Below are 27442 nucleotides of genomic sequence, written 5' to 3'. Positions count from 1 at the left end.
GGCCACGCATTCAGTAGATGTTTATTGAGCACCTAGTGTGTGTCTTGCACCACGCTGGCGCGGGATATAGTGGTGAGCACAGGGGACCTGGACCCTGCTCCCAGCAACTTGGGGCCCCATTGAGATGCAGAAAAGCAAATGACCGCAAGACAGAGCCATTGGCTGATGGGGAAAACTCAGAGGAGGGACCCAGAGGCTCCTGACCCAGCCAGGCATCCAGGGAGGGCTTCCCGGAAGAGGTGACGCCCAAGCAGATTCCCAAAGAGTATGAAGGAATCAGCAGGGTGAAGGGGGGTTATGGGAGAAGGGCAATGTGTTTGATGGCATTTACAAACAGCAGGGGGTGGGTTGGGAACATGAGTAAGAACGAGTTGGGTGTGGGGCGTATTAGAAGAGCAGCCGGGCCCTGAATGTGGGCAGGATTTGAATGTAGGTGAGGAGGGCAAGAGGCAGTGGGGTGGGGGGTGGTAGGCAGGGGTGCAGCGGAAAAAATATTTTGGAGTCAGACCAACCTGGCTTTGAGTGCTGGGGTGAGTCATTTCTTTCCTCGGAACCTCAGTTTCCTCTCCCTAGGATGGGGATAATGATACCTGACAGGTCTGTAGTAAGGTTACAGACACGCTGCACACGTTGCTTGTCATAGGTGGTTCTTTTTATTCCAGTCATGAGAAGCCATGTGGGCGAATGCCCAAAAAAGACAAACAGGTCCCCAGCTTAGGGGCACGTCCAGGGCAGGTGTGTGGAGCCGGGACCTGTGGCCACAAACGGTCAGGGTGGCCTTGACATTGGACTTGGCTGACAGCGTCAGAGACTCTCACCCTCCTGAGCCCCTGAATGTCACCAGGGGAGACTCAAAAAGGCCACTTTGCTTGACAAGGATGTTTATCCCTGTAAGGCACTGATTTTCGAAAGTTGTTTTGACTGCAGAGCCTTTTTTCCGTTTGAAAGCGCCCTCAGGGCCCTGGACAAAGCAGAGCTGCTCTGGGGGCGACAGAGGTCGGGGGTGTCCCCCGGGTTCTGGTGGCTCGGTCTCTCTCACCCCACCCAGCTGGCAGGCCCGAGGCACTGCCCTACAGGCAGCCAGCTGGTTGAAAGCTTCTGCCCTGGGTGGGTTCAAGAGTCTGAAGCCAGGGCCTGAGGAGACAGGAGGCAGGAGCTGGTGGCCGGACGCCCACCTCACTGGCAGGCTTCCCTGTGACCTCATTGCCATAGCCTGGTCCCCAGTCTCGTAAGCTCAGAACTTTTGTTCATCAGGGCCCCCAGAAATAAGACTCCAGGAGAGCAGCCCTCCTCAACCAAAGTCACCGTCAACTGGTCATCTATTTATTCATCAACAAAGAAGTCCTATTTACAGCTGTATGACCTTGGGCAAGAGTCTTAACTCCCTGTGCCTCGAGCCTTCCCTTAGGACTTGGTGTGAAGGTGCCTGGGGTAAGCATAGCAGGGCTGGGAGCTTTTCTCATTGGTTACTGCTCTTGTGGTCCTGCGTCCTGTTTGAGTCTCTGCTGAGCATTTGTTGTGTGACCTTGGGTGAGTTACATAACCTCCCTGTAAAACTGTGGAAATAACAAATGCTAGCACATAGGGCTGTTGTGAGCATGAAATGAGTTAATCCATGTACGGGCTTGGAACAAGGCCGGGCAGGTAGTGGGTGCTGTGTGCCTGTGCTATCGTTAGTGTTATTCCTGCCAGCACATACATACATTCATGCGTTCGTCCGTCCTCCAGCCAGCTAGTATTTATTAAGTGCCTACTGTATACCAGGCCCTGTGATACACCCTGGGGATTCAGTGGCCTGGCCTGGCCTTGCTCTTACGGTTAAAGACTTTGGCCCTCAGCCAGAGGTCCATGGGATGCACCCCCTGCACACAAAGGGCTGAGCTGGCTCAAATGAGGAAACAGAATCATCGGGGCTGCTCGATGGCCTGCGGGGAGGTCAGGGGAGGCTGGAGAGGGCCAGGACTTGGTGACCGCCTGTGGCGGGGGCGGAGGAGAGAGGACGTGAGCGTTCCTTCTGTTTCTGGCTTGGGCAGCTGGGCGATGGCGATGACATTTAGGGAGAGAACACTGGAGGAGGAGCAGGCTGAGAGTGCAAAGGATGGGCGGAGTTTGGCCTCTCCAAGGCTCAGCTGCCTGCTGTGGGATGGCCAAGTACACTGAGCTTCGCACAGATACTCAGCACTGTCCTCACAGCAGCAGCAGCTGATGTTTATGGACTTCACGCCACGTGCCAGGAACTTTGCAAGTGTTACTTAATTCTTCTAATAATCCTTCCTGGCCCAGAGGATCACTGCCCTCCTACCGATGTGAGATCAGGGGCTCAGTAGTGAACGGACTTGCCCCCAACACGCAGGGCTGCAGCCAGGTGTGACTGACCCAAGGCCTGTGTCCTTTCCAGACACCCAGCAGGTATTTGGGAAGCCTAGAGTGGTCAAGGTGGTGCTCACACCGTGCCAGGCACTTGTCCGAACTGTATGAACTTGTGTTAACTCCTTGACTCCTCACAGGCACCCCCTGAGGAAGACCTGGTGTTTGCCCAGTTTTCTCTAAGGGACAGAGTAAGGCACCAAGATACTGTTCAGGTCACATGGCTAGTGACAGGCAGAGCCAGGGCTGGCACCCCAGCAGGCTGGCCCAGAGCTGACAAGTGACTTCCAGATGGAAGACAGCCCAGGGCACCAGCATCCCCCCCAGCCACCCCCCAACCCACCCGCCCCCCACCCCCGGCCAGGCTCAGGGCTTGTAGGCCAGTCTCGAATTATGGTCCATTTATTCCACCCAGTGGCCACTGCAGGAATTACCTTTCTCCCTGCCATCACCGCTGCGCTGTGAATTCAGGCCCCGCCCCTCTCACCAGCCTCCTCCTGGGCCTCCTGGCCTCCCGTCTCTCTCCACTCCAGTTTGTCCTCCAGTAGGATCTCTGTATGAGGCAAGTCTGACCTATCACTCACAGGCTTTAGCTGTCACCCCCCGGGGCCCTCCGGTCTGGCCCTTAAGGACTAGGCAGATATCTTAGGTCGGGTTTCCAGGGAGCAGATTCCGAGGTGCAGATTAGCAGGCAGGTGTGTGCGGTGCCCTTGGAAAGCAGCGAGTGGAGGAGGAGGCCTGGGCAGAGGGAGGAGTTGAGCTGTGTTGCAGTCATGACTGGACCTCAGCCGTCCCACGGGCAGCTCTGGAGCTGGGATGGCCATCAAAGACATCCCCCTGGGCTTCCCTGGTGGCACAGTGGTTGAGAGTCCGCCTGCTGATGCAGGGGACGCGGGTTCGTGCCCCGGTCCGGGAGGATCCCACATGCCGCGGAGCGGCTGGGCCCGTGAGCCATGGCCGCTGAGCCTGCGCGTCCGGAGCCTGTGCTCCGCAACGGGAGAGGCCACAGCCGTGAGAGGCCCGCGTACCGCAAAAAAAAAAAAAAGACATCCCCCTGAGGTAAGGGGGAAGGCTTTTATGCCCCCCACCGACACGTCATTGGATGAGGGCTGTCCTTGGGGAGGGTCAGGACCTGGGGCAAAGGGGTTCTTCCACCTACAGAGCAATCAGCCACCAACGCCTGGTACCATGAGTGCCTGATCCGGAAGGTGGGTCTGGGCGACCACCACGGTGTCCACTACAGCTGTGGGCTGGTTAGATGCCAGACAGAGCCAGCTTCAGGTTGCCCGCTTTCCCGTGTGGTCCCTGGTGAGCCACTTCATCTCTCTGAACTAGCTTCCCCTCTTGAAGTGGGAATGATGTTCCCTCCCTCACAGAGTTTTGTGGGGAGTGGGTGAGGGGGAAGCTGGAGGTCCCAGAACAGAGCCTGAGTTACCGGGGCCTTGCAGGTAAGGAGTTTGCATGTTCTTGTTGTTGTTTTCTTTTTTGCGGAGCCAAGTGGCTTGCAGGATCCTAGTTCCCTGACCTGGAATTGAAGCCGGGCCCCAGAATTGAAAGCACCGCGTCCCAACCACTGGATGGCCAGGGAATCAACCCCCGCTTTTTTTCCTCCTTTTTAAATTAATTAATTAATTTATTTTTGGCTGCGTTGGGTCTTCATTGTTGCACGCAGGCTTTCTCTAGTTGCAGAGAGCGGGGGCTACTCTTCGCTGCGGTGCCTGGGCTTCTTACTGTGATGGCTTCTCTTGTTGCGGAGCACGGGTTCTAGGAGCGCGTGCTTCAGTAGTTGTGGCTCACGGGCTTAGTTGCTCCGCAGCAGGTGGGATCTTCCCGGACCAGGGCTTGAACCTGTGTCCCCTGCATGGGCAGGCAGATTCTTAACCACTGTGCCACCAGGGAAGTCCCTTTTCTTCTTTTTGGATGTTGTTTTTATTGTGTTATGAAGTCACTGGAAGGTTTTAAGCAGGGAAAGTGTCATGATCTAATTTATTTATTTATTTTTTTTTTGGCGGTACGCGGGCCTCTCACTGTTTTGGCCTCTCCCGTTGTGGAGCACAGGCTCCGGACACACAGGCTCAGCGGCCATGGCTCACGGGCCCAGCTGCTCCGCAGCACATGGGATCTTCCCGGACCGGGGCACGAACCCGCGTCCCCTGCATCAGCAGGCGGACTCTCAACCACTGCGCCACCAGGGAAGCCCTATTCTTTTTTTTTTATTGAGGTGAAATTCATATAACATAAAATTAACCAAATTCAGTGGCATTTAGTATATTCACAGTGTTGTGCAACCATCACCTCTATCTAGTTCCAAGACATTTTCATGACCCACAAAGAAAACCTGAACCCATTAAGCAGTCACTCTCAATTCCCCCCTTCCCCAGCTCCCGGCAACCACCACTCTGCTCTCTGTCTCCATGGATTTACTTATTCTAGACATTTCATATAAATGGAATCAGCCAATATGTGGCCTTTTGTGTCTGGCTTCTCACACAGCATGATGAGCTTGAAGTTCGTCCACGCTGTAAAATGATGAGTACTGTCTTTTAGGGCTGACTAATATTCCATTGTATGGATATAGGACCTTGATTTAATTTCAAAATCATTTAAAAATGATTACTCTGGCTGCTGAGAAATAACCGTAGTGGACCAAGAGTAGAGACAAGGGGGTCCATTTCAGAGGCCATTGGAAGGTGTGGAAGAGAGAAGCTGGCTTGTGCTCGAGTGGTAGCTGTGTCAGGTGTACCACCAGGTGGGATGTGTGCCAGAGGGTGAGAGGAATCAAGAGTGACTCAGGGTTTGGCTAAACAGCTGGGCCAATGGCAAGGCCAGTTTCCACCATGGGGAGGACATAGGAGGAGAAGCTTGGTGGGGTCGGGGGTCGGGGGGGTAAGAATTATCTCTGGGCGTGGGTTGTTTGAGATGCCTATTTGAAATTCAAGGGGGAGACAAAAGAATTTCCTTGTGTGACTGAGCAAGAATTATTTAACTTGTCCACTATTGATGGATATTTGGGTGGTCTCCAGTTTTTGCAGGCATAGACAATGCTACCATCAATTGGATTGGTGGGGGTATTCCTGAGGGATAAGTTCCAAGTGGTGGAGGCACTGGTTCAAAGGGTATGAATGTTTTTTAAGTATATACTGCCAAATGGTCCTTCAAAAAGGTTCCACCAATTTCTATTCCCACCAAAAGTTCACGAGAATGTCAAATTTTCCACACTCTTGCCAACAATGGGTATTATCAATCTTTTAAAAAAACCTTTGCCAATCTGAGAGGCTAAAAATATCTCATTGTTTTAACCTAAACAGAATGTCACATGGCTGCATATTAACTCCCATGTGGATGTACTGTAATTTATTGAAGCATTTTTTATATTTAGTTGTTTCCAGGTATTTTTAGATGTTTGTTTGTGCTGTTAAAAACAACCATAAGCAAACATCTTTATGCACAAAAGCTTGGCTTGCATTGTAGCTGATTAGGATTGAATCTCAATAGAATTACCAGGTGAAAGAGGAAAACCTTTCGTATGGCTTTTGTTATATACCGTTGAACTGCTTTCCAGAAAGACTACATCAGTTTCTTTTTTTTTTTTTTCTTTTTTAACACCAGTTTCTATACAGGCTCCTTCTTGGCACTGAGGCTTTTGATGGATTTTTAGATATTCAGACAACCTCCTGTCATTTTCATAGATGGCAAGTCATTTTGATTTTTCCTGCTTTGTCTGGTGGACCACAGTAGGGCTTATGTGGCCAAGTGATAAATGGAGTCTGAGCCCAAGTTCCACTCAGAGTGGGCCTGATAGGCCCTTGGACTCACTCTGTGTTTTTCCAGGTCCTGGTTGTATAATTGGAATAAGCTTTCTGACCTGTGGAGTCAGGGTCATTACGGTAGAAAGAGCCAGTGGAAGCCCCTGGACCTCCGCCTGTTTTCCAGGATAGTAATCCAAAAGCAATTCTACATCCTTTGGAGGAATTGCAGAGATTAGTGCCGCCATTAACGGCCTGAAAGAAGCAGGGGTAGTGATCTCATCCCTGTTCAACTGGCCTGTTTGGCCTGTGCAGTAGGCAGATGGATCTTGGAGAATGACTGTGGATTCTTGTAAATGCAATCAGGTGGTGACTCCAATCGCAGATGCTGGCCCAAATGAAGTATCTTTACTGGAGCAAGTCAACACAGCCATTGGCAGCTGGTGTGAGCTACTGACGTAGCAAATGCTTTTTCCTCCATACCACTTTCCAAGGACCACCAGAAGCCAGGAGTATAAACCTTCAGTCTTGCCTCAGGCTGACATCAACTCTCTTGCTTTCTGCCATCATATAGACCAGCAGTTCCCAACCTTTTTGGCACCAGGGACTGGTTTCGTGGAAGACAGTTTTTCCACAGACTGGCGGGGGGATGGTTCAGGCGATAATGCGAGCGATGGGGAGCCATGGGCAGCGACAGATGAAGCTTCACTCGCCCGCCGCTCACCTCCTGCTGTGCGGCCTGGTTCCTAACAGGCTGCGGACCGGTGCCGGTCCACGGTCCGGGGGTTGGGGACCCCGATATAGAACACTGAGAACTTAGGTCTCTTGACGCTGGTAGCCTGAAATAGCATTTAGCGAGGAGGTTGGCAATAAACCCACGGCTGATACCAGTCAGTCAGTGTCCAATCTGGAGACAAAACAGCACCAGTTACTTGAACAGAATCATATCAGCTATTTTTGTTTGTTTCTTTGTTTTGTTTTGTTGTTGTTTTTTTTTTTTTTTTGGCTGTACCTCGAGGCATGTGGGATCTTAGTTCCCTGACCAGAGATCGAACCCGTGCCCCCCGCAGTGGAAGTTCGGAGTCTTAACCACTGGACCGCCAGGGATTTCCCCTCTTATCAACTATTTGAACAGAGAGAATTTAATACAAAGATTGTTAACTAGGGGTTCCCTGGCGGTCCAGTGGTTAGGACTCCATGCTTTCACTGCTGAGGTCCCGGGTTCAGCCCCTGATCAGGGAACTAAGATTCTGCAAGCCACGCAGTGCAGCGAAAAAAAAAAAAATTGTTAACTAGATGTAAAGTTGTTAACCCACTAACCGAAAGAGTAAAAAGAAATCTAATGGATCCTGAAGGTAGCAGCTGGAGGAAGCAGCCACCACCCCAAGGGCTAAGGGGAAAGGGGAAGAAGTTGGAAAGATTAAACCTTAGAAACTCAGACGAGGGTCCCCATAGAGCTGAAACTCAGACCTTTGCTGTTTGTCTGGTATTGCGGATATCTGGTGGGGTTTTTGGATTTGAGCAACAACTTATACCTGGGTATAACTTGTGTGTGCTGCTTTAATCCCTTTACCAAACAACCTGTAAGGCTTTCCATGTTGAGGGAGGCCCAGAGCATGCAAAAGCTCTGCAGCAGGTCCTAGCTTCATGCAAGCTGATCTGCCACCTGGGCCTGATGACCCGGCAGATCCCGGGAAGTGTAGAGTGCTGGTGGCAAATAGGGAAGCAGGCACCAAGAGGTGACTCGCATGCAGACCTCTAGGGTTTTGAAGCAAATCATGCTGTTTTCTGCAGATACTATTCTCCTTTTGAGAAACTGCTCATTACCGGGCCCTGCTAGACACTGAACACCTGCCCATGGACAGTGAGTGACCCCGTGACCTGAGCGCTCATGTGACCTGGGTATTGTCATTTTTGCATCAGTCAGGGGCCTACCGGGAAACTAATCACTCCAGATATTTGTGGGGTTTTTAAAAATATTTATTAATCTATTTAATTTTTGGCCGCGTCGGGTCTCAGTTGCAGCATGTGGGATCTTTGTTGCGGCATGCAGGATCTCCGCTGCAGCGTGCAGGCTTCTCGTTGCGGCCCGTGGGCTTCTCTCTAGGTGTGGCACACAGCCTCAGTAGTTGTGGCACGTGGGCTTAGTTGCCCCGTGGCACGTGGGATCTTAGTTCCCTGACCAGGGATCAAACCCGCATCCCCTGCATTGGAAGGCAGATTCTCAACCACTGGGCCACCAGGGAAGTCCCCAGATATTTGAATGAAGAGAATTATTTACTAGGAATAAAGTTGCTAACTAGTTAACTGAGAGGGTAAAAGTTGAAGTCCAAGGCAGGAATCAGCAGTTTTTCTGCAAGGGGCCACACGTAAATATTACTGGCTTCCAGGTCATCCTGTCACTACTCAACTCTTCCATTGTACGGAAAGCAGTTGTAGACAATACCTAAACAAGTGCGCCTGGCTGTGTTCCAATAAAACTTTATTTACAAAATCGGGCAGTTGGGACTTGGCCTGAGGGCCATAGTTTACACACCCTTGCTCTCTCTCAGGCATCAAGGAGGTAGCAAGGCAGGAAGTGGCTCTGTCTCAAGTTCTGAAGGAGCAGAGAAGAGCTGAAACTCGGAAACTTAGAGGAAGGGCTCTGTGGGGCGGAAACTCAGACCCCGAGGAGGGGGCACTCGCCAGCTGGTGCTGGTGCCCCAAGAAAGGCTGGGCGAGGCTGGTTCTGCAAGTGCTGGGAAGCTGCAGACTGAACTTGTCTGCCGCCCTGTGGAAGAAATGCTGCTGCCTTTGGCGCAGAAAGGCTGGGGACCCGAGAGTAGACCAGAAGGAGCAGATAACTCTCCTTCCTCCAGCCTTGCAGCTTTCCTCTAGTGCCCCCTGTTGGCAGAGCCTGTCAGGGAGCTGATGGCACAGCACAGATGGTTTGCACAGAGCTGGTGTACAGGGCGGGCTGGGGCAGAGGGACAGTCACAAGTGCTTTGGTTGGTTTTTAGGCATTTAGACAATCCCCCTGTCATTTCTACAGGTGGCTTATCATGTGGATTCTTCCTGATTTCGTCCCAGAGATTAAACTGTCAGGGTTCCCTTGGGAAGGGAAGCCTTCTCTAAGGAACAGGTGTCCCTTTTGGGAAATGAAGGAGGAAGAGGAGGAGGTGGAAAGGGGGCAGGGGTTCCCAAGACTCTGAGAGGGGTCTAGAAGAACTTGCAGCATTTAAGGATCTGTCTGTCCTCCATTCGGAATTCATCTCAAATCGGACCACCTCCTCTCCACCTCTACTTAGCCCCGCCCCCAGCACCTCTGTGGGCATCTTTAGTCAGCTTCCACTCTTGCCCCTGTGGTCTGTTCTCAGGGCGGCCAGATCATGTTACCCTCTGCTGCTCACACCCTGTGATGTGATGTCCTCTGTTGCCCTTGGGGTAGAATCCGGCCCCCTTCCCCTGGCCTGCAAGGCCCTGCAGGGCTCTGGTCCCCACTCTGCTGCATTTCCCACCCCACCCCCCTTTCTGCTCCAGCCACCCTGGACACTGTCTTAGGTGTAGTGGAAAAGCCACCCAAGGGTTTTTAAACAGGTGACTATCATTTTGGATGGGGGGAGTGTTATGAGCAGAGGCAGGGGTCCAGTGAGGAGGCTGATGGGTTATCGTGGGGGGCCTTTGCCAGGACAGACCTCCTGTGGGTGCATAAAAATAAACATTCCTGTATTAGCTAACATTGTTCACAACGATTCACATATTAGTCACGAGAGTGGCAAGTGCACAAGGAGAAAACCGGGAATTCCCTGGTGGTCCAGTGGTTGGGACTCTGCTCTTTCACTGCCGAGGGCATGGGTTCGATCCCTGGTTGGGGAACAAAGATCCCACAAGCCGTGGGGTGTGGCCAAAAAAAAAGGGGTGGGGGAACCACTCCTTACTCTCAACACCCAGGGATTCCCAGGGGTATGCTCTGAATCCGGTGTGTTCTGGGCCCTTGCCACACATGGCAGCCTCTGGATTCTGCCTTGGGGACGTGCCATCTCTCTCTCACCCTGCCGTAGTTGCTTCACCTGTGCTGTCTCTCTCTACTCTTGGTTAATCTTCTGGGTCTGTCCTCTTTCCCTGACATCGAATTGCCTTTCAGATCTCTTTTCTCCTAGACCCTGGATTTCATTTTGGGTCCACGTGATCTCTCCCTGACCTTGGTTTTGTTTTCAGCCTGTGCCACGTCTCTTTGCAGTATCTTTGGGGCCTGTGCCCTCTCTCCCCACCCCAGTTCTGTCCTAGTCTGTATTACCTCATGTGGTCTCGGTCTCAGCCCCTTGGGGGGTGAGTGTGTCCCTCCTCCCAGGCCCTGATCCAGGACCTTGGCTCTTATTTCAGCCCCAGGAGGAGGACTCTACTTGAATTTGGAGTCATCGCTGGGGCCTGGTTGAGCCCTGGGGGATGGAATCAGTATGCCTGGAAGGAGCATCCTGGGAGCCGGGTTCCAAATCCAGGAGACAACTCGCTCCCCTCCCACCCAATTTTACAGAGAACCAAACTGCGGCCCAGAGACATGGAAGCAAGCCCCTGCCCCTGGTCACCCAGTGAGCTTGGGGCAGAGCCGGGGCTCTCTACTCCCACCCCTGGCCCTTCCCAGCACCCTGACCCCTCTGTCATGTATGTGCACACGTGAGGGCACGTGTTCGGGTGTGTGCACTGTGCCTCTAGGGAATGCCCCCCACGATGTCATCACTCCTCCCTACACTCGCGTACAGGGCACGTGTTTGTCTGCCTGAGTCCATGTGGACAGTATGTCACTGGGTCAGCCTGTGTCTGGGCACGCATGTGTGGATATGGCATGGTGTGCACATGTTGGTGGTGTAGACTTGACTGTGTACAGTGCTCACGTGTGCAGTGTGTGTGTGTGAAGTGCCAGGTTTTTTCCCAGCTTGTGTCCTGCCCACAGCTAACGACTGGCTGATGTGCACTTGGCCAAGAGCGAGATGGCCCCTTTGGATCAGGCATTCCAGTGTGTCAGCGAGACCCCAACACACACCCTTTTCTCTGCCATACCCCACCCACTACCCACCCTTCACCACTTCAGACCTGGACCCCAGCCACCCCTCCCTGACTCAAGACCACATGCAGCTTCTCCTGAGGTCATTACCTCAACTGAGCCGGGCGTGGTCCTGTGTGTCAGGGGTGGCTTCATGCACACATCTAGGTCCCTGGTGTCTGCCAGGGGCAGGAGAGTGGAAGTCATGTCTCTGCTTTATGGTCCCCAGCCCCTGCCTTTACTCCCTAGTGCCTTTGCCTCTCTGAGCCTCAGTTTCCCCTTCTATAAAATGGGCCTAGTAGTGGCCCTCAGGGAGCTGTTAAGAGGATTATACAAAATAATCTACATAAAGTGACATCTAGCATGGAACCTGGCACGTAGTAAGCACTTGATAAATATTACCTGTTAATTGTTCATACAGAAGAGAAAACCAAAGCTCCAAGAGGGTCCTGAGTGGGTCAGTGTCCAGGCATCTCAACTCCAATCTCAGGCTCTCTCTTCAGGACCCCGGCATGGTGGGAGTGGTGGGGGTCAGTGGTAGGTTTTATAAAGCAGGGTCTTAATGATGAACTTGACTGGGAAGTGGGAGAGATTGGATGAGGCAGGGCAGCCGGGCAGGAAGGAGGCCACAGGAGCCGCTTACAGCAGATGTGAGATGACAAGGATCCAAATGGAGGCCCGAGGTGCACTCTTGGAGCCAGTCCCCTGGCTCCTTCTGCTGTCCTCTCTCTTTGGCTCTCTCTCTCAGCTTCTGATATTCTAAGTCGCTCCCTCAGTGCGTTCTCTCTAACTGCCCATCTGTCTCCCTGGCCCGCCCATCTACCCCCGCCCTGCTTCCCCTCCAGCAGAAGGCAGACCTGGCTGTGGCTGCGTTCACCATCACAGCTGAGCGGGAGAAGGTCATCGACTTTTCCAAACCCTTCATGACCCTGGGAATCAGCATCCTCTACCGCGTGCACATGGTACGGTTCCCCTGCAGGTGGGGGTGGGGGCTGGTGCTGGGGCCGGACACCCAAGGGAGGCAGAGGCTGTGGGCTGGACCTCGGATGGGCCGGTGGGGCTCATGGGCCCCGGGGCTGGGGGAGGGGCTCAGGTCTGTGTGGCTCCGGCTCTCACTCCGTCTCCCACCAGGGCCGCAAGCCTGGCTACTTTTCCTTCCTGGACCCCTTCTCCCCTGCTGTGTGGCTCTTCATGCTTCTGGCCTACCTGGCTGTCAGCTGCGTCCTGTTCCTGGCCGCCAGGTGAGTCCACTACCTGCTGCCTGGGAAGGAGAGGGCGGGGAGGAAGCACGAGCTGGGGTCTCCATGCCTGACCTTTCTGTCGTCTGTCTGGACCATCCTCGGCCTCCACTTGGGGCCTTGGATTCCCTGCACCCTCCCTTCTCCCTTTCTGGCCCTGTCTCTGTATTTCCTTCTTGTGGTTCTGACTTTTGCTCCGTGGTTCTCTCTGGGTCTCTCCCCTTCCTGTTCTTTCTGTCCCCCTCCCCTTTTGCCTGCACTGTCTCTGTTTCTCTGTGTGTGTGTGTGTCTCTCTCTGTCCATCTCTGTCTCTCTTCCCCTCCGTTTTTGTCCCCCCATCTCTTTTGATCACGGTGGCTCTCTTTCCTCTGTTCCTCTCCTTTTTCTCCCCATTCCCTGTGTCTCTCCACAGGCTGAGCCCCTACGAGTGGTATAACCCACACCCGTGCCTGCGGGCACGTCCCCACATCCTGGAGAATCAGTACACGCTGGGCAACAGCCTCTGGTTCCCCGTGGGGGGCTTCATGCAGCAGGGTTCGGAGATCATGCCCCGGGCGCTGTCCACACGCTGCGTCAGCGGAGTCTGGTGAGAGGCTGTCTGTCTGCCCCAGTCGGGGTTGACGGAGGTGGGGAGGAGGGCGGGGGGGTTCTGAGGCCTGGGCCCATTCCCGTGTCCCACACAAGCTGTGTGACAGGGAATGGGGTGGAGGCAGCTGAGCCCCAGCTCTGCCACTCACTGGCTGTGTGACCTTGGGTCTCCATGCCTCAGTCTCCTCATCTGATAAATGGGGATAAAAATGCCCATGTCTCAGGTTGTAAGGATTCGGTGTGGCTAAGGGATGGGAAGGTGCTTCTGCTGACCTGAGGGGTTATAATCAGGACAGTATTGGCATTGTTACTGCTGTCTCGGACATTGCCCGGGCAATCACAGAGACACTGGAATCCTTGAGCCAGGACAGCCTTCACTGTCCAGACGTTGAGGCTGAGGCCCCGGACAGGGATACCTGCTCCCTCAAAGTCCCACGTGGATCCCGTAACTTTTTTTTTTTGGCCACACCTCGCATGGCTTGTGGGATGTTAGTTCCTTGACCAGGGATTGAACTCGGACCCTCAGCAGTGAACGCACCAAGTCCCAACCACTGGACTGCCAGGGAATTACCCAGACCCAGTAACTTATTTTGAACGGAACTTATTTTGCCCCCAAGACAAGCTCCAAGAACCTATGTGTCAGAGAGCAGACACTGACAACTGGTGGTGTCTGGCCCATAGTTTAAAAGATTTTGAATTAGTTGGCATTTAAAAATTGGGTAAATTCACATACAAATTCAGATATCTCTTTTTGTTTTGTTTTGTTTTGGCCACGCTGCGCGGCTTGCAGGATCTTTGTTCCGGGGCACAGCAGTGAAAGCCCGGAATCCTAACCACTAGGCCACCAGGAAACTCCCCAAATTCAGATTTCTCACTTTTCTCAAAGATTTGGGAGATCTGGTAGTGCTCGGCTGGCGTTCCCACCTGGCCTCGATGCCTGTTCCACTGGCCTCAGTCTTCTCTCCCTCCTTCAGTCACTTTTTTTTTTTTAATTTTTTTTTTTTTGGCTGCATTGGCTATTTGTTGCTGTGCACGAGCTTTCTCTAGCTGTGGTGAGCGGGGGCTACTCTTCACTGCGGTGCGCGGGCTTCTCATCGCGGTGGCTTCTCTTGTTGCGGAGCACGGGCTCTAGGTGCGCGGGCTTCAGTAGCTGTGGTGCACGGACTCAGTAGTTGTGGCTCGAGGGCTCAGTAGTTGTGGCTCGAGGGCTCAGTAGTTGTGGCTCGTGGGCTCAGTAGTTGTGGCTCGAGGGCTCTAGAGCGCAGGCTCAGTAGTTGTGACACACGGGCTTAGTTGCTCCGCGGCCTGTGGGATCTTCCCTGACCGGGGCTTGAACCCGTGTCCCCTGCATTGGCAGGCAGATTCCTAACCACTGCGCCGCCAGGGAAGTCCCCCTTCAGTCACTTTCTGGCCTGGCTTCCATAAACACTCACATTTGCCACCCTATCTTTGAAACAGCAGCTGGGCTTGGTTGCAGTTCATATAACTCTTCTCAGCTCCTTTTCCTCATTAGAACCACAGAAAGCCGAGGAGGAGCTTAGGATAAGGAATATTCTCTGGTTTTATGGATTAGAAGATCGAGACCCAGAGAGAGGAAGTGGTTTGCTAAAGAGCATGCATTTGGCTAGAGGCAGGGCTGGGCTGAGCCAGCCTCCCGCCCCAGTGCCACCCACCCTGTAGGCCCTGGGTGCCTCTCCAGGGCAAACTGAGGCATTGGGCCTCCTCCCCATCAGTCAGGATCCATGCTCAGTAGTCATTCAGCAAGAGGTGCTTCTCAAGCCCTTCCATGTGCCAGGCACTCAGGTGGAAAATCAGTCCTCAAGAGGAAAAGGAACTGAGAATAAAGAGATAAATAAACACAAGGACGTCATATTTTATGCCAAGAATATGTCCCGAAGATACTGTTTGATTCAAAACTTGTTTCTTCAGGACTAACCATAATGGTGGCAGGTTTTTTTCTTTCCCAGCTAAGCGAGGCTAACTACCATCTGGCAGTTGTTTGCAATTTGCTTGGTCCATTGGCTTTGAAACTTTTTGTTTGTTTGTTTTGGTTGCACCAGGTCTTAGTTGTACCCGGCGGACTCCTTAGTTGTGGCTCCAGAGATCCTTAGTTGCAGCATGTGGGCTCCTTAGTTGCAGCAGGGCTTTGAAACGTTTTTTTTTCTTTATTTTCTTTCTTTCTTTATTTATTTTGCGGTATGCGGGCCTCTCACTGTTGTGGCCTCCCGTTGCGGAGCACAGGCTCCAGACGCGCAGCCTCAGCGGCCATGGCTCACGGGCCCAGCCGCTCCGCGGCATGTGGGATCCTCCCGGACCGGGGCACGAACCCATGTCCCCTGCATCGGCAGGCGGAGTCTCAACCACTGCGCCACCAGGGAAGCCCCTACTTTTTTTTCTTTAATTTTAAAAATTTTCTGGATGTGCCATGTGGCATGTGGGATCTTAGTTCCCTGACCAGGGATCGAAACCGTGCACCCTGCAGTAGAAGCTCGGAGTCCTAACCACTGGACCACCAGATCCCTAAACTTTTGAATCTTGATGATTTTTTTTTTTTAACATTTTGGAATTGGCATCATGTCAGGAGTTATACCCTGTATTCATTTCCTGTTGCTGCTGCAACAAATTACCACAAACTTCGTGGCTTAAAAACAACATAAATTTATTCTCTTATAGTTCTGGAGGTCAGAAGTGCAAAATAGATATGACTGTGCTAAAGTCAGGGTGTTGGCAGGGCCAGTTCTTCTGGAGGCTTTGGGGAAGAATCCATTTCCTTGCCTTTTCCAGCTTTTAGAAGCCGCCTGCGTTCCTGGGCTTGTGACCCCTTCCTCCATCTTCAAAGCCAACAGCATAACGTCTTCAAATCTCTCTCTCTGACTCTGACCTCCTTCTTCCGCATAAGGACCCTTGTGATTCCATGGGCCCAACAGGATAATCCAGGCTAATCTCCCCATCTCAAGACTCTTAACTTAATCATATCTGCAAAGACCCTTTTACCCTGTGAGGGAACATACTCACAAGTTCCAGGGATGAGCATGTAGACATCTTTGGGGGGCAAGCCTTTCTTCTGCCTACCACACACCCCGACTAAACTTTATTAACATTTTTAATATAATGATGTATCAGATGTATGTAAACTGCACTATTGAAGAACCAAACAGGGTGCAGTGAAAGAGAACAGTAGAGAATGAGGGTGCTCGGGAAGGGCCCCTCTGAGGAGGTGCCATCTAGGCTGTTTCATCTGAAGGTGCAAACAGAGGCATGCCTGCCAAAGAGAGAGGGAGGCGCATTCCAGCCAGGCACGAGAGGGAGGCATGTGTGAGGAGGTGGCTGACAGGGCATGAAGGGACCCGCTGTGACAAATCTGGCCGAGTCCTCCAGTCAGGTGGGGGACCAGTGACCAACTCTCTACAGCCCATCCCTTCTGCTCCTCAGTCAGGGACCCTCTTCCCCAGCTGGGTGTTCCCTGCCCCTTCCCATCGCTGTCACCCAGGAAGCCCCCAGTCATGTCCCCTCTCTCACCTTTGACCCCTTTGACCCCAGGCTCACTCTTGTCTCCACCCCGAGTCGTCCCCCACATTCAGTCATTCAACAGATGTTTCTTAATCTCCAGATGTGACCTCGGCCTGGTGATTCAGCAAGCCAGGGCTGGTGGTAGGGCGGTGGGGGTGGGTGCCAGTGCTCTAGGGACTTGGCCGCCCCCTGAATAGCAGTAGCTCGGCCAGAACTCCCCTCCTGGGCCCCTCATCTCATGTCCACACGGGCCATAGCCTCCTGCCGCCACACCCAAGGGCTCGTCATGGTTCAGGACAGCTCTGCCTTGGAAATCAACGTTTCTTTTCTTTTAATTAATTAATTTATTTTTGGCTGCGTTGGGTCTTTGTTGCTGCGCGCGGGCTTTCCCTAGTTGCGGCGAGCGGGGGCTACTCTTCGTTGCGGTGCACGGGCTTCTCATCGTGGTGGCTTCTCTTGTTGCGGAGCACAGGCTGTAGGCGCACGGGCTTCAGTAGTTGTGGCACGCAGGCTCAGTAGTTGTGGCTCGCGGGGTCTAGAGCACAGGCTCAGTAGTTGTGGCGCACGGGGCTTAGTTGCTCCATGGCATGTGGAATCTTCCCGGGCCAGAGCTCGAACCCGTGTCCCCTGCATTGGCAGGCAGATTCTTAACCACTGAGCCACCAGGGAAGCCCTCTGAAAGCAATTTTAAACCCAACGAATCTGGCTCCAGATTCCATGCTCCCAGCCCCTCCACTAGTCAGCAGTCAGCCTTCTAGATGCTGGGGTCACTGAGGGGGGCACCACCAGTGGGGCGCATGGCCACAGGGGCAGGGTGGCAGTGGTGGCTCCAACCTGTAGCTCACCCCTCCCCTCCCCAGGTGGGCCTTCACCTTGATCATCATCTCCTCCTACACGGCCAACCTGGCTGCCTTCCTCACCGTGCAACGCATGGAGGTGCCTGTGGAGTCGGCCGACGACCTGGCGGACCAGACCAACATTGAGTATGGCACCATCCACGCTGGCTCCACCATGACCTTCTTTCAGGTGGGGCCCCCGGAGCCACCCAGGCTTGGTTTCGGGATCCCCGCTGTGCACAGCAGCTCAGGGTAGGGCAGTGCATTCCTCAGAAGGTTCCCACGGGGCCCGTAGGAAGTAAGTAAGCTGTCCTGTTTGGCTTGGACGCAGGTCTCCCTGAAGCAGGCTGGGCCCTGGGTATATATGGTTGAGCATCTGCTCCCAGCTTCTCTGAATAAGGCCTGGGAACACTGGGAAGACAGGGCCGGGTGTCAAGCCGAGCCCAGGCCCAGGGGTGGAAGAGAGAAAAAGGGTTGAAGAACAGGCTGTGGCTGCGTCTTCCCAAGCCTTCGGTCCTCAGGATCCTCGCTGGGCTGGTGGGTGTGGGGTTGGCTTGGATCTGGCCCTGAGCAGTCTGTCTGTCTTGTGCGTCTCCTCTGTCTTTGGCTCTTCCTGTCTTCCTCTGGTCTCCCCGCTCTCTCGGGTTGAGGGAGACTTTCTAGAGGGCAGGGGACAGGGCTCAGGGGAAAGGCAGGAGTGGAAAGACCCTCACCCGCCTTCCCCTCATGCGCCCTCTGCCCAGAACTCACGGTACCAGACGTACCAGCGCATGTGGAACTACATGCAGTCGAAGCAGCCCAGCGTGTTTGTCAAGAGCACAGAGGAGGGCATCGCCCGCGTCCTCAACTCCCGCTACGCCTTCCTGCTCGAGTCCACCATGAACGAGTACCACCGGCGCCTCAACTGCAACCTCACCCAGATCGGGGGTCTCCTCGACACCAAGGGCTACGGCATCGGCATGCCGCTGGGTACGGCGGCAGTGGGGTGGGGTGGGAGGCCGTGGGTTCCCAGGCAGCTGGAACCAAGCTGTGTGAGCCGGCCAGGGGGCAGGCCAGGCCCTTCCCGAGCAGGCTGGGTGTGTGTGTGTGGCCTCCTAGCTGTGTGACCTTGGGAAGGTGATGCCACCTCCCTGAGCCTCTGCACCCTCCACCTGCATATAAACAGGCCTAGGAATGATCAGCTCCAGCCCTGGAGGGCTGTTGGGAGAACCCGGTGATACTGTGCACAAGTCGGTGCGTGTGAGCCGTGAGGCTTGCTGCCTTCCCCCATTGGTCCGAGGGCCCCTCGAGGGTGAGGACCTGGTTTTATTTACTTCATATTCTCTGCACCAAACCCACAGCCTGGCTCAGAGCAGGTGTTCCAGCAACGTAATGGACGTTGCTGGATGGGTGGAAGGGAGGGAGAGAGGGAAGGAGGGAGGGAGGAAGAATGATGGATGGATCTGCTAGGGAGACTTGGACATGCTTTTCCAGGGCTTGGTGCTGGAAACTCACCACCAATTTTGCCACCAAATTTTGGCATTTCGGCTTTTAAACCCACCTATATTCTGATGACCACTGCATTTCTTAGCTATGACTACATAACAAATTACCCCAAATCTTAGCAGCTTTGTGGTAGGGTCAGTGCTGTATCAGGGAAGCAGTATAGCCTGGTGCTTTGAGGGACAGGCTCTGGAGTCACAACAACCTGGATTCAAATCCCAGCTTCCTCCCTGACTCAGGCAGGAGTGTCGCCTGCTTCATGCAGATAATGAGGGTGGTAACACGCGCCTCACAGGATTATCCTGAGACTTAAATACGCTTCTGCGGACCAAGGGTCTGGCACATAGTAGGTGCCTGATGAATACCAATCACCCCACCTGCCTGCATCCCTAGTTCCTGGCACCTGGTAGATGCTCAAGAATTATAGTGGTAAATGAAGAAATGAGTAGAGGGTAGGATACGGGTGGGGTGTTTGGGGCCCAAGGATGGTTTAAGGGGAGGATCTGAGGGTAGAGAGGAGAGAGGTGGTCCAGGGTTGGGGCCACGCAGAGGAGAGGTGTGGCTGGGGATTCGCTCACTTGGCAGATCTGATGTCCTACTGTGTGCCAGGACTGCTCTGGGTGCTGGGATGCCACAGCGGGGAGCTAGCTGCTCAGCTCTCACCTCCAGCCGTCTACTAGGGGTGCAGACAGACAGTAAACACATAGCTTTATAATGTGATGTCAAGCAGTGTCAACTGCTCTGAAGTAAATAAGGGGAAGAGATGGACAGGGAGTGGGGTGCTTGCTGTCATTTTAAATAGAGTTAGAGAAGAGCCCCTAAGGCACCCCGTGAGCAGAGTCCTGAGGAAGTGAGGGAAGGAACATTCCAGGCAGAGGCAAAGGTCCTAAGGGAGCCCCAGGTGGTGGGACCAGTGAACGCAGAATCTTGTTGAACATTTGAAGATTTTTTTTTCTAGCTGCAGACAGAGCTGTTGGAGAGTTTTAAGCACCAGAGAGGCATGATCTCTGGCTGTGTTTCTGAAACTGTCCCTCTGGCTGCTGTGTTGAGAAGAGCCTGGCGGGGAGAGAGTGAGGGGCGGGCACAGGGAGAGGGGAACGGTGACAAATGTGACAAGTGGGGGCTTGGCCCAGGGGTGGTTGCAGGGGAGGTGGCGAGCAGTAGTCAGATTTGAAGGTGGACAGGGAAGATGCTGGGGATGCTGCAGAGGTGGGAGGAGAGCAGCTGCAGAGGGGAGGGAACATCTGGGGCTTGGGCCGGCAGGGCTCCAGGGTCCCGATGACTGTCCACGCCACCGTGTGCCCGGTCCAGGCTCCCCATTCCGGGATGAGATCACACTGGCCATTCTGCAGCTTCAGGAGAACAACCGGCTGGAGATCCTGAAGCGCAAGTGGTGGGAGGGGAGCCGGTGCCCCAAGGAAGAGGACCATCGAGCTAAAGGTCAGCCACCCCTGCACGCCGTGCCCTTCCCAAAGGCCCCTTGCCACCCCTGGCCCACGCGGCCCGACCCCTGGCTCTCCCCCTCCACCCCCAGGCTTGGGCATGGAGAACATCGGCGGCATTTTTGTCGTGCTCATCTGTGGCCTCATCATTGCTGTCTTCGTGGCAGTCATGGAATTCATATGGTCCACGCGGAGGTCGGCAGAGTCAGAAGAGGTGAGGGGGCTGGCGAAGGTTGTGTGGGAAGAAGTGGGACCCCGGGGGCAGGGGGTGTGAACACTATGGCATTGGGAGCCGTTACTGGAGGAATGCGAGGGTTGGGGGGCTGGGAGCTGGGGACGTGAGAGGATCGGAGCGACTCCAGGGGTCCAGGAGGTCCATGAAGAGGTGAGAGCAGGGAACTCCCTGACGGTCCAGCGGTTAGGACTCTGCGCTGTCACTGCAGAGGGCCCAGGTTTGATCGCTGATGGGGGAAAAAACTAAGATCCCACAAGCCGCGGTGCGGCCAGGAAAAAAAAAAAAAAAGAGGTGACAGCAGATGGAAGACGGTAGAGAGGGTCCACGGACGTGAGGAAGGACAGAGGGGGAAGAGGACGCAGGCAGAGATGAGGATGCAGGGGAAGGAGTGTGGAGGAGCAGAGAGAGAAGGTTACGGGGAAAGAATGAGGTGGTAAAGCAAGAAGAAATAGGAGGAGAGACAGGGGCAAGGAGAATGCAGCTGAATGCGACAGCAGGAAGACCAACTTGCTGGCCGGTCTCAGCCCACACTCGGGCATGGTGGTCCCCAGCCATACTCCAATGCTAACCCCGCGGGCCCCCGTGCTCCTCCGCGATTCCAACCTTTCCCTCTCTCTGCCAGCCTCCAGCCCCTCCCCCGCCCTTGCTTTGAGCCCATGACCTTGCTTCTCCTGGCCTGAGAAAAGCAGAGGAGTCGGAAAGCATGCCAAGCCCCACCTCTACATCCAGCTACCCTCATGCTTTCTCCACTCGCCCCGTTAGTGACTCTAGATGAACATCCACGCTCCTCGCTAAGGCTTCTCCGCGTGCGCCCTGTCTCCTCCTCTCTCGCCTTCCCAAGGACATTCCTCAGCTGTTCTCTCCTTCCCTCCAGCATCATCAGCTTTTCTCCCTCTACTGGATCAAGCCCGGCAGCATACAGATGTGCTGTCATTTCTCCCATCTTCAAGGAACCCTCTCTGGACCCCATTTCCCCTCCTAGTCACCACCCCATTTCTCCCCTTCTGTTGTAGCCTTGACAGGGTGTGTCCCTCTGCTGTTTCCAGTTTCTGTCCTCCCATTCCTTCTTGGACACACTCCCATCCAGCTTCTGTCCCCACCTCTCTTCTGCAGCCAGTCTTGCCACCAGTGACCTCCGCATCTGAAATCCAGCGCCTGAGTCTCCGGCCTCATCACCATGAGGCAGCCATGGGCTTCAGCACAGCCCATCACTCTCTCCTCACAATGCTCTCTTCCCTGCTCCTGCCTCATTTTCCTCCTACCTCTCGGGCACTGTTTTGTTGGGGCACCCTAGGGCTCGATCCTTTGACTTCTTCTCTTCTCTTTCTCCCTTCTCTTGGTGATCCCATCCAGCCAAATGGTTTGTAAGACCATCTGTATGCTGATGACTCCTGTATTATTTATCTATGTAACAAATTATCCCCCAGTTTAGCAACTTAAAACAGCAAACTTCTATCAGTTCACAGTGTCCCTAGGTCAGGAATCTGGGAGCAGCTTAGCTGGGTGGTTCTGGCTGCCCAGTGTCTCTGGTAAGGTCATGGTCATGATGTTGGCTGGGGCTGCTGTTGTCTGGAGGCTCGACTGGGGCTGGAGGATCCACTTCCAGGATGGCTTACTGTCTCAAAATGTACCTGTGGGGTTTTAATTTATGGAAGTGACTGAGCAGAAGAGGCCAATGCCAGTGAAAGAAGAATTTATTACTTACATTACCTGACAGGAGGGGGCCTACCACGCCACATAGGGCCACAAGGAAAGCACCAGATTTGGTCAGGACGCAGAAGAAGGGAGAGAGAAACCTAGGGCAGAGCCTTTATTGGGGTTTCCATGAGAAAGGCAAGGCAGCTAAGGAAACGGCCTAGGACTGGGCAGTGTGCGTATGTCAGCAGGCTCTGGACGAGAGGGGTGGTCTCTAATTGTCTGGTACCCGGCCCTGGGTTGATTTAGGGCAGGGGAAATATTGGCTTGATGTGTGAGAGTCAGATAAAGGGGGTGTATAGACTCAGGATTGGTTGGTTTTCATGCGAAAGGCAGGTTCCCAGCCTTCTGCTATCCCTAACAATTGGCTAGCTCTGGGAGGGCAGTCTCTCCCTGGCTAGCAAGATGTTTCAGATGTCAAAACATCCTAAGATAGAGAGAATAAAAATACACTCATTCACATAGCAGTTGGCAGGAGGCCTCGGTTCCTCACACAGGGACTTCTCCATAGGGCCGCTTGAGTGTCCTCACGCCGTGGCAGCTGAGTTTCCCCAGAGCGAGTGATGCAAGAGAGAGTCAGGAAGAAGCCAAAGTGTCAGCTGACCTAGCCTTATTCTATTGGTCACAGAGTGAACCTCATACAAAGGCAAAGGGGAGTACACAAGGGTGTGAACACCCCAGGGGCAGCATAACCTTCAAATGTGTATCCCTTACAGGGACCTCTCCCTGAACCCACGGTTTGTAAATTCAGCTCCACACTGGACATCTCCACGTGGATGTCCACACGGTTTGTATATTCAGCTCCACACTTGACATCTCCACGTGGATGTCCACCAGGTAGTGTGTGACGTCTTGTGGCCAACACAGAGCTCCTGCCCACCCATCAGGCAATGCCATCATTCCAGTTGCTCAGGCCAAAATATGTGGAGTCACCCTTCACTCCTCCCTCTTTCTCACGCCCTCTATCTGATCTCTGGTGACTGTAGCAGCTTCCTAGTGGGCCCCCTGCTCTTGCCCTTGGCCTCCCTACAGTCTGTTCTCAGCACAGCTCCAGAGTGATCCTGTGAAAGCACAGCAGTCCTATGCTTAAAACTCTCCAGTGGCTCCCGTCTGGCTCAGAGTAAAAGCCAAACCCTTACCGTGGCCTCTGGGCCTTACACAAGCCGGCCCCCATTGCTCCCTGACCTCCCCTCCTCCCTCTCCTCTTTGCCCACTGCACCTTGGCCACCCTGACCTGCTCCACATTCCTCCAGCACCTCACACCTGTAACCAGCTGAACGGTCTGCCTTCCCTCCTGCCAGGCCCCACGCAGCTCATCCTGCACTGCGTTTGTCTACTTGCAGTTCCTCTTCTCAATGAGTCTCCCCTAAGGACCCATCTCAAAATTCAGCATCACTCCCCACCCACACCCCCACCTATTTTCCCAATTTAATTTTTTTCCAAAGCACTCATCACCATCTAACATACAACTTATATTTACATATTTATGTTTTGTCTCTGCACACTGGAATATAACCTCCATGAGGGCCGGGACTTCTGTCTGTTTTGTTCTCTGCTGTATCTCCAGTGCCTGAAACAGTGCCTGGAACACAGTAGGTGGTCAGCAAATACGTCTGGCAATAGTGCGTGCATGAATCGGTGGCCGAGGATGGAGAACGAGTACGAGGGAAGGACTAGAAGCAGTTAGAAACTTTCGAGTGAAAAGGCAAGAGGAAGGAGTAGGAAGAGAGGAGCGTGGATCGGAGGTGAAGGGCAGATATAAGAACAAATCCAAAGAAGAATGGAGACGGGAGCGAGAAGTGGAGGAGAGACAGGAGTTGAGAGGTGGAGAGAGGAGACAGGAAGAGCACGGGGAAATAAGGGAATTGTGAGGGAAGAGAATGGGAAATGAGGAAAGGGTGGAAGGAAGAGAGGAGGTGAAAGGGCTTGCAGGAAAGAGAAAGAGAGGTGAACACAGAGGTGGGGCGGGGAGAGCAGGAGGGTGTGGAGGTTTCCGAGAGGATCAGAGGGGAAAGGAGCGGCGAGGGGCGGCGGCAAGGAGGTCGCAGGCAGTGACCACCGCGCCCCGCGCCGCCCCCAGGTGTCGGTGTGCCAGGAGATGCTGCAGGAGTTGCGGCACGCGGTGTCCTGCCGCAAGACGTCGCGTTCTCGCCGGCGCCGGCGCCCAGGAGGCCCAAGCCGGGCCCTACTGTCGCTACGCGCCGTCCGCGAGATGCGCCTCAGCAACGGCAAGCTCTACTCCGCCGGCGCGGGCGGGGATGCTGGCAGCGCGCACGGGGGCCCCCAGCGCCTCCTGGACGATCCGGGACCGCCCGGCGGGGCCCGGCCCCCCGCCCCCACCCCTTGCACCCACGTGCGTGTCTGTCAGGAGTGCCGGCGCATCCAGGCGCTGCGGGCCTCCGGAGCCGGCGCGCCCCCGCGTGGCCTGGGCGCCCCCGCTGAAGCCACCAGCCCGCCCCGGTCCCGGCCCGGCCCCGCCGGCCCCCGCGAGCTGGCCGAGCACGAGTGATCATGGGCGGGGCCGGGCGGGCGCCCGGACTGACCGCAGGGACTGGGCTCGCCCCAGGCCCCGGCCGCCCTCGCTTCCCTGGTGGGCGAGGGACGGGACTTGTGCCCCCGCGCGCCGGACGCCGCGATTTTGCCTTTGGTTCCCGGTGAAGTCTGAGGCTCGGCTCCGGAACCTGCCTGCGCCCCCTAGTGGACTCGCCAGAGGGTGCCGCGGACGCCCGCACTCCGTCCCCCACTGCGAACAAGAGGAGCGCAGGAACCGAGGACTCCAGGGGCCGAGGACTCCAGGGGCTGTTCCCGGAAGCGGAAAGCAGTTCGCGGGGAGAACCCCATCCTGGGACTGCTCGGGCTCCCCAAGACTTAACGCAGCCCTCCCCACTTCTGGAGAAGTGGGAGGCCTCTGGGCAGATGGGTGTCCCCTGGTGCCCCTCGACTCTTCTCTTTCTCTCTTTTTTTTGGGGAGAAACCTCGGAATTTCTATGAGACCCCCACAGGGAGGGGGTCAGTTGGGGCCCCCATCCCTCCCCCTACCACACCCCAGTCCCCGTTGGAATAAAAAAAGAACAAAACCCCAAAACTGGGGATACCCGGGTCTCATTTCCTAGGGGTGCGAGGGCACTGAAGGCTTGGGCTTCCCCCTTCAGGGAGTCTGCTGAGAACCACAGACTGGATAGTCACTCCTGCACTCTCTCGATTCTCTGCCCTGCCCACAGACAGCAGGTCAGCCCAGGTCCGGGCAGCTGGCCCTTCTCCACTGACCTTCTCTCAGGACAGAAGGAGGCTGCGACAGAGACCCTGAGACAGATGGAGAGAGATTCAGGGATCTGGAGAGGCGGAGACACCAGGAAAAGGAGACAGAGAAAGACAGAAACCAGATGGGGCTGGGGGAGGGGAGGGTGAGTGAACAGTTCAGTGTGGTGGTGCCTGGGTGGCCCGTCTGGTGGCAAGTGTGTGCCTGGGCCAGGGTGATGTGTCATGACTTTGTAGTCATGTGCATGTGTGTATGTGTGTACATCCGTGAACCCACCTTCAGCTGTGTGACTGCGACCCTGTGTTTCTGCTGAGAACGTACCTCCCCAGCCCCCAAGAGAGGAAGTGAGAAATCCCAGTCGGGGGGAGGGAGGAGGTGGGGCGGGGTAGGCTGACGGCTGGTTGAGTGGGGAGAAGGGTGGGTCTGCTTTCTGTCCACGCCCTCCCCCGCCCGGCTGGAGGTTTCTGTGGAAACTGCAGCTGAGAAAGGACAAGTGAAGGTCACACAGCCAGAACCAAAACGAGGCCAAGTGGAAGGGGGAGAGATGGAGAGGTGGAGAGAAAGAAAGAGATGGGGAGAGGATGGCGGAGAGACAGAAAGGGAAGAGACAGAGATGGGGTAGAGACGGGGAGAGACTATGGGGGGGCTCAGAGAGAGATAGAGAAATAGGGCAAAGGGGGAGACACAGGGAGACATACCATGATGAGGTGGGAGAAGGGTGAGACAGAGTGGAGAAGGGGACGAGGTGGAGACAGAGAAAACAGAGAAATTAATAAGAGACCCGGGGAGTTGGGGCTGGGAGAAGCAGAGACTGAGGTGGAACAGAGACAGGTGAGAGACAGAATGGAGAAGGGGACGAGGTGGAGACAGAGAAAACAGAGAAATTAATAAGAGACCCGGGGAGTTGGGGCTGGGAGAAGCAGAGACTGAGGTGGAACAGAGACAGGTGAGACAAGAAGCTGTAGAAAACTAGATGAGGACGGTAGGGGGCCCGAGCAGTGAGGAACGCTAGACAGAGAGAGAGAGCAAGCGAGGGAAAGGAGCGAGGCTGGGCCCCGCCCCTCGGGCAGGGGGGCCCAGAGCTCGGGAGCTGTCCGTTCAGCACCGGCCTGCTGGGCTTGGCGGTCCTGGAGCGCAGCATTGCCCTGTCTCCCTTGCAGGACCTGCCTGCCTTCTCAGTGTTTGGGCAGGCCACACTTCGGGGGACCCCACCTGGCACACAGCGCCCCCAGTCTCCATCTGGCCTCTTCTGTGTCTCAGACCCTTGCCGTGTGTGTGCCCAGACAGGTGTGGGGATGAGCTTGTGTCTCAAGGTCTCTCGTTTCCACATCTCTCACAGACTAATCAATGTCTCTGCCCTTGGGCGGGACTGTCAGTCTGTCAAGGTGACTAGAATATGATTGCAGACATCTCTGGTCTGTCTCCTTCTCTGTTCCAGTACCAAGCAGATCTCCTCTGGGGTCTTTCCCCATTTCTGAGTCTCCCCCACCCCCATTTCTGCTCTGTCTCCCCAGTCTTTATCTCTAAGTCTCCCCAGTGTGCCAAACGTGTCTGCCTGGCTTTCTATGTCCCTGCGTCTCTCTGTCATCTTCACTAAGTAATTCTGTTTATCTGCCTCTTAAGCCTGTTTTCTCATTTCTGTCTTTGCCCATCTCTCTGTCTTTGTTGGTGTTTCTGTTTTATTGTTCCTGTTTGCCTCTCTCTGGTTCTGAACTCTGTGCGTCCATTTCTTCTCTTAGTCTCTCCCTCCATCTCTCTTGCTGAGTTCTCTTGTCCCCATCCATCCCTGTGACCTTCGTAAATCTTCCCTACCCCCCTCACCCAACTTCCGCAAAGCCTCGCGCTGGGAACACGGTGCACAGTCATCAGTCTCACCAGGCTGAGGAGTGCATGAGGGGGGGACACGAGCCTGTGTCTGGGATGTGGTGTGGGGGACCGGGGTCTCCCCCAGTCCAGCTGGAAAGCAGGAGGAGAGAAAGCCGAGAATCTCCTGGGATCCTGACATCCCCAGGCTTCTCTGTCAC

At 54.7% G+C, this 27442-nt stretch overlaps 1 protein-coding gene across 1 annotated transcript in view; it reads left to right on the top strand.

Annotated features, from left to right (window-relative positions):
* GRIK5 (glutamate ionotropic receptor kainate type subunit 5) overlaps positions 1–25244 on the top strand; it is a 47438-nt gene extending 22194 nt beyond the window's left edge. Inside the window, exons 12-19 of the mRNA XM_065899158.1 lie at positions 11982–12095; positions 12265–12374; positions 12784–12957; positions 17330–17495; positions 18049–18274; positions 20099–20227; positions 20322–20443; positions 24240–25244. Of these exons, the coding sequence (XP_065755230.1) occupies positions 11982–12095; positions 12265–12374; positions 12784–12957; positions 17330–17495; positions 18049–18274; positions 20099–20227; positions 20322–20443; positions 24240–24668 (1470 nt within the window). The 3' untranslated portion in view covers positions 24669–25244. The remainder of the gene's footprint in view (positions 1–11981; positions 12096–12264; positions 12375–12783; positions 12958–17329; positions 17496–18048; positions 18275–20098; positions 20228–20321; positions 20444–24239) is intronic.
* Positions 25245–27442: the final 2198 nt, after the last annotated feature.

This window comes from Phocoena phocoena, chromosome 20 (genome assembly GCF_963924675.1).
Source record: "Phocoena phocoena chromosome 20, mPhoPho1.1, whole genome shotgun sequence".
NCBI lineage: Eukaryota > Metazoa > Chordata > Mammalia > Artiodactyla > Phocoenidae > Phocoena > Phocoena phocoena.
The sequence above is the reverse complement of the archived record's forward strand: the minus strand, read 5'-3'. Positions and strand labels throughout refer to the sequence as shown.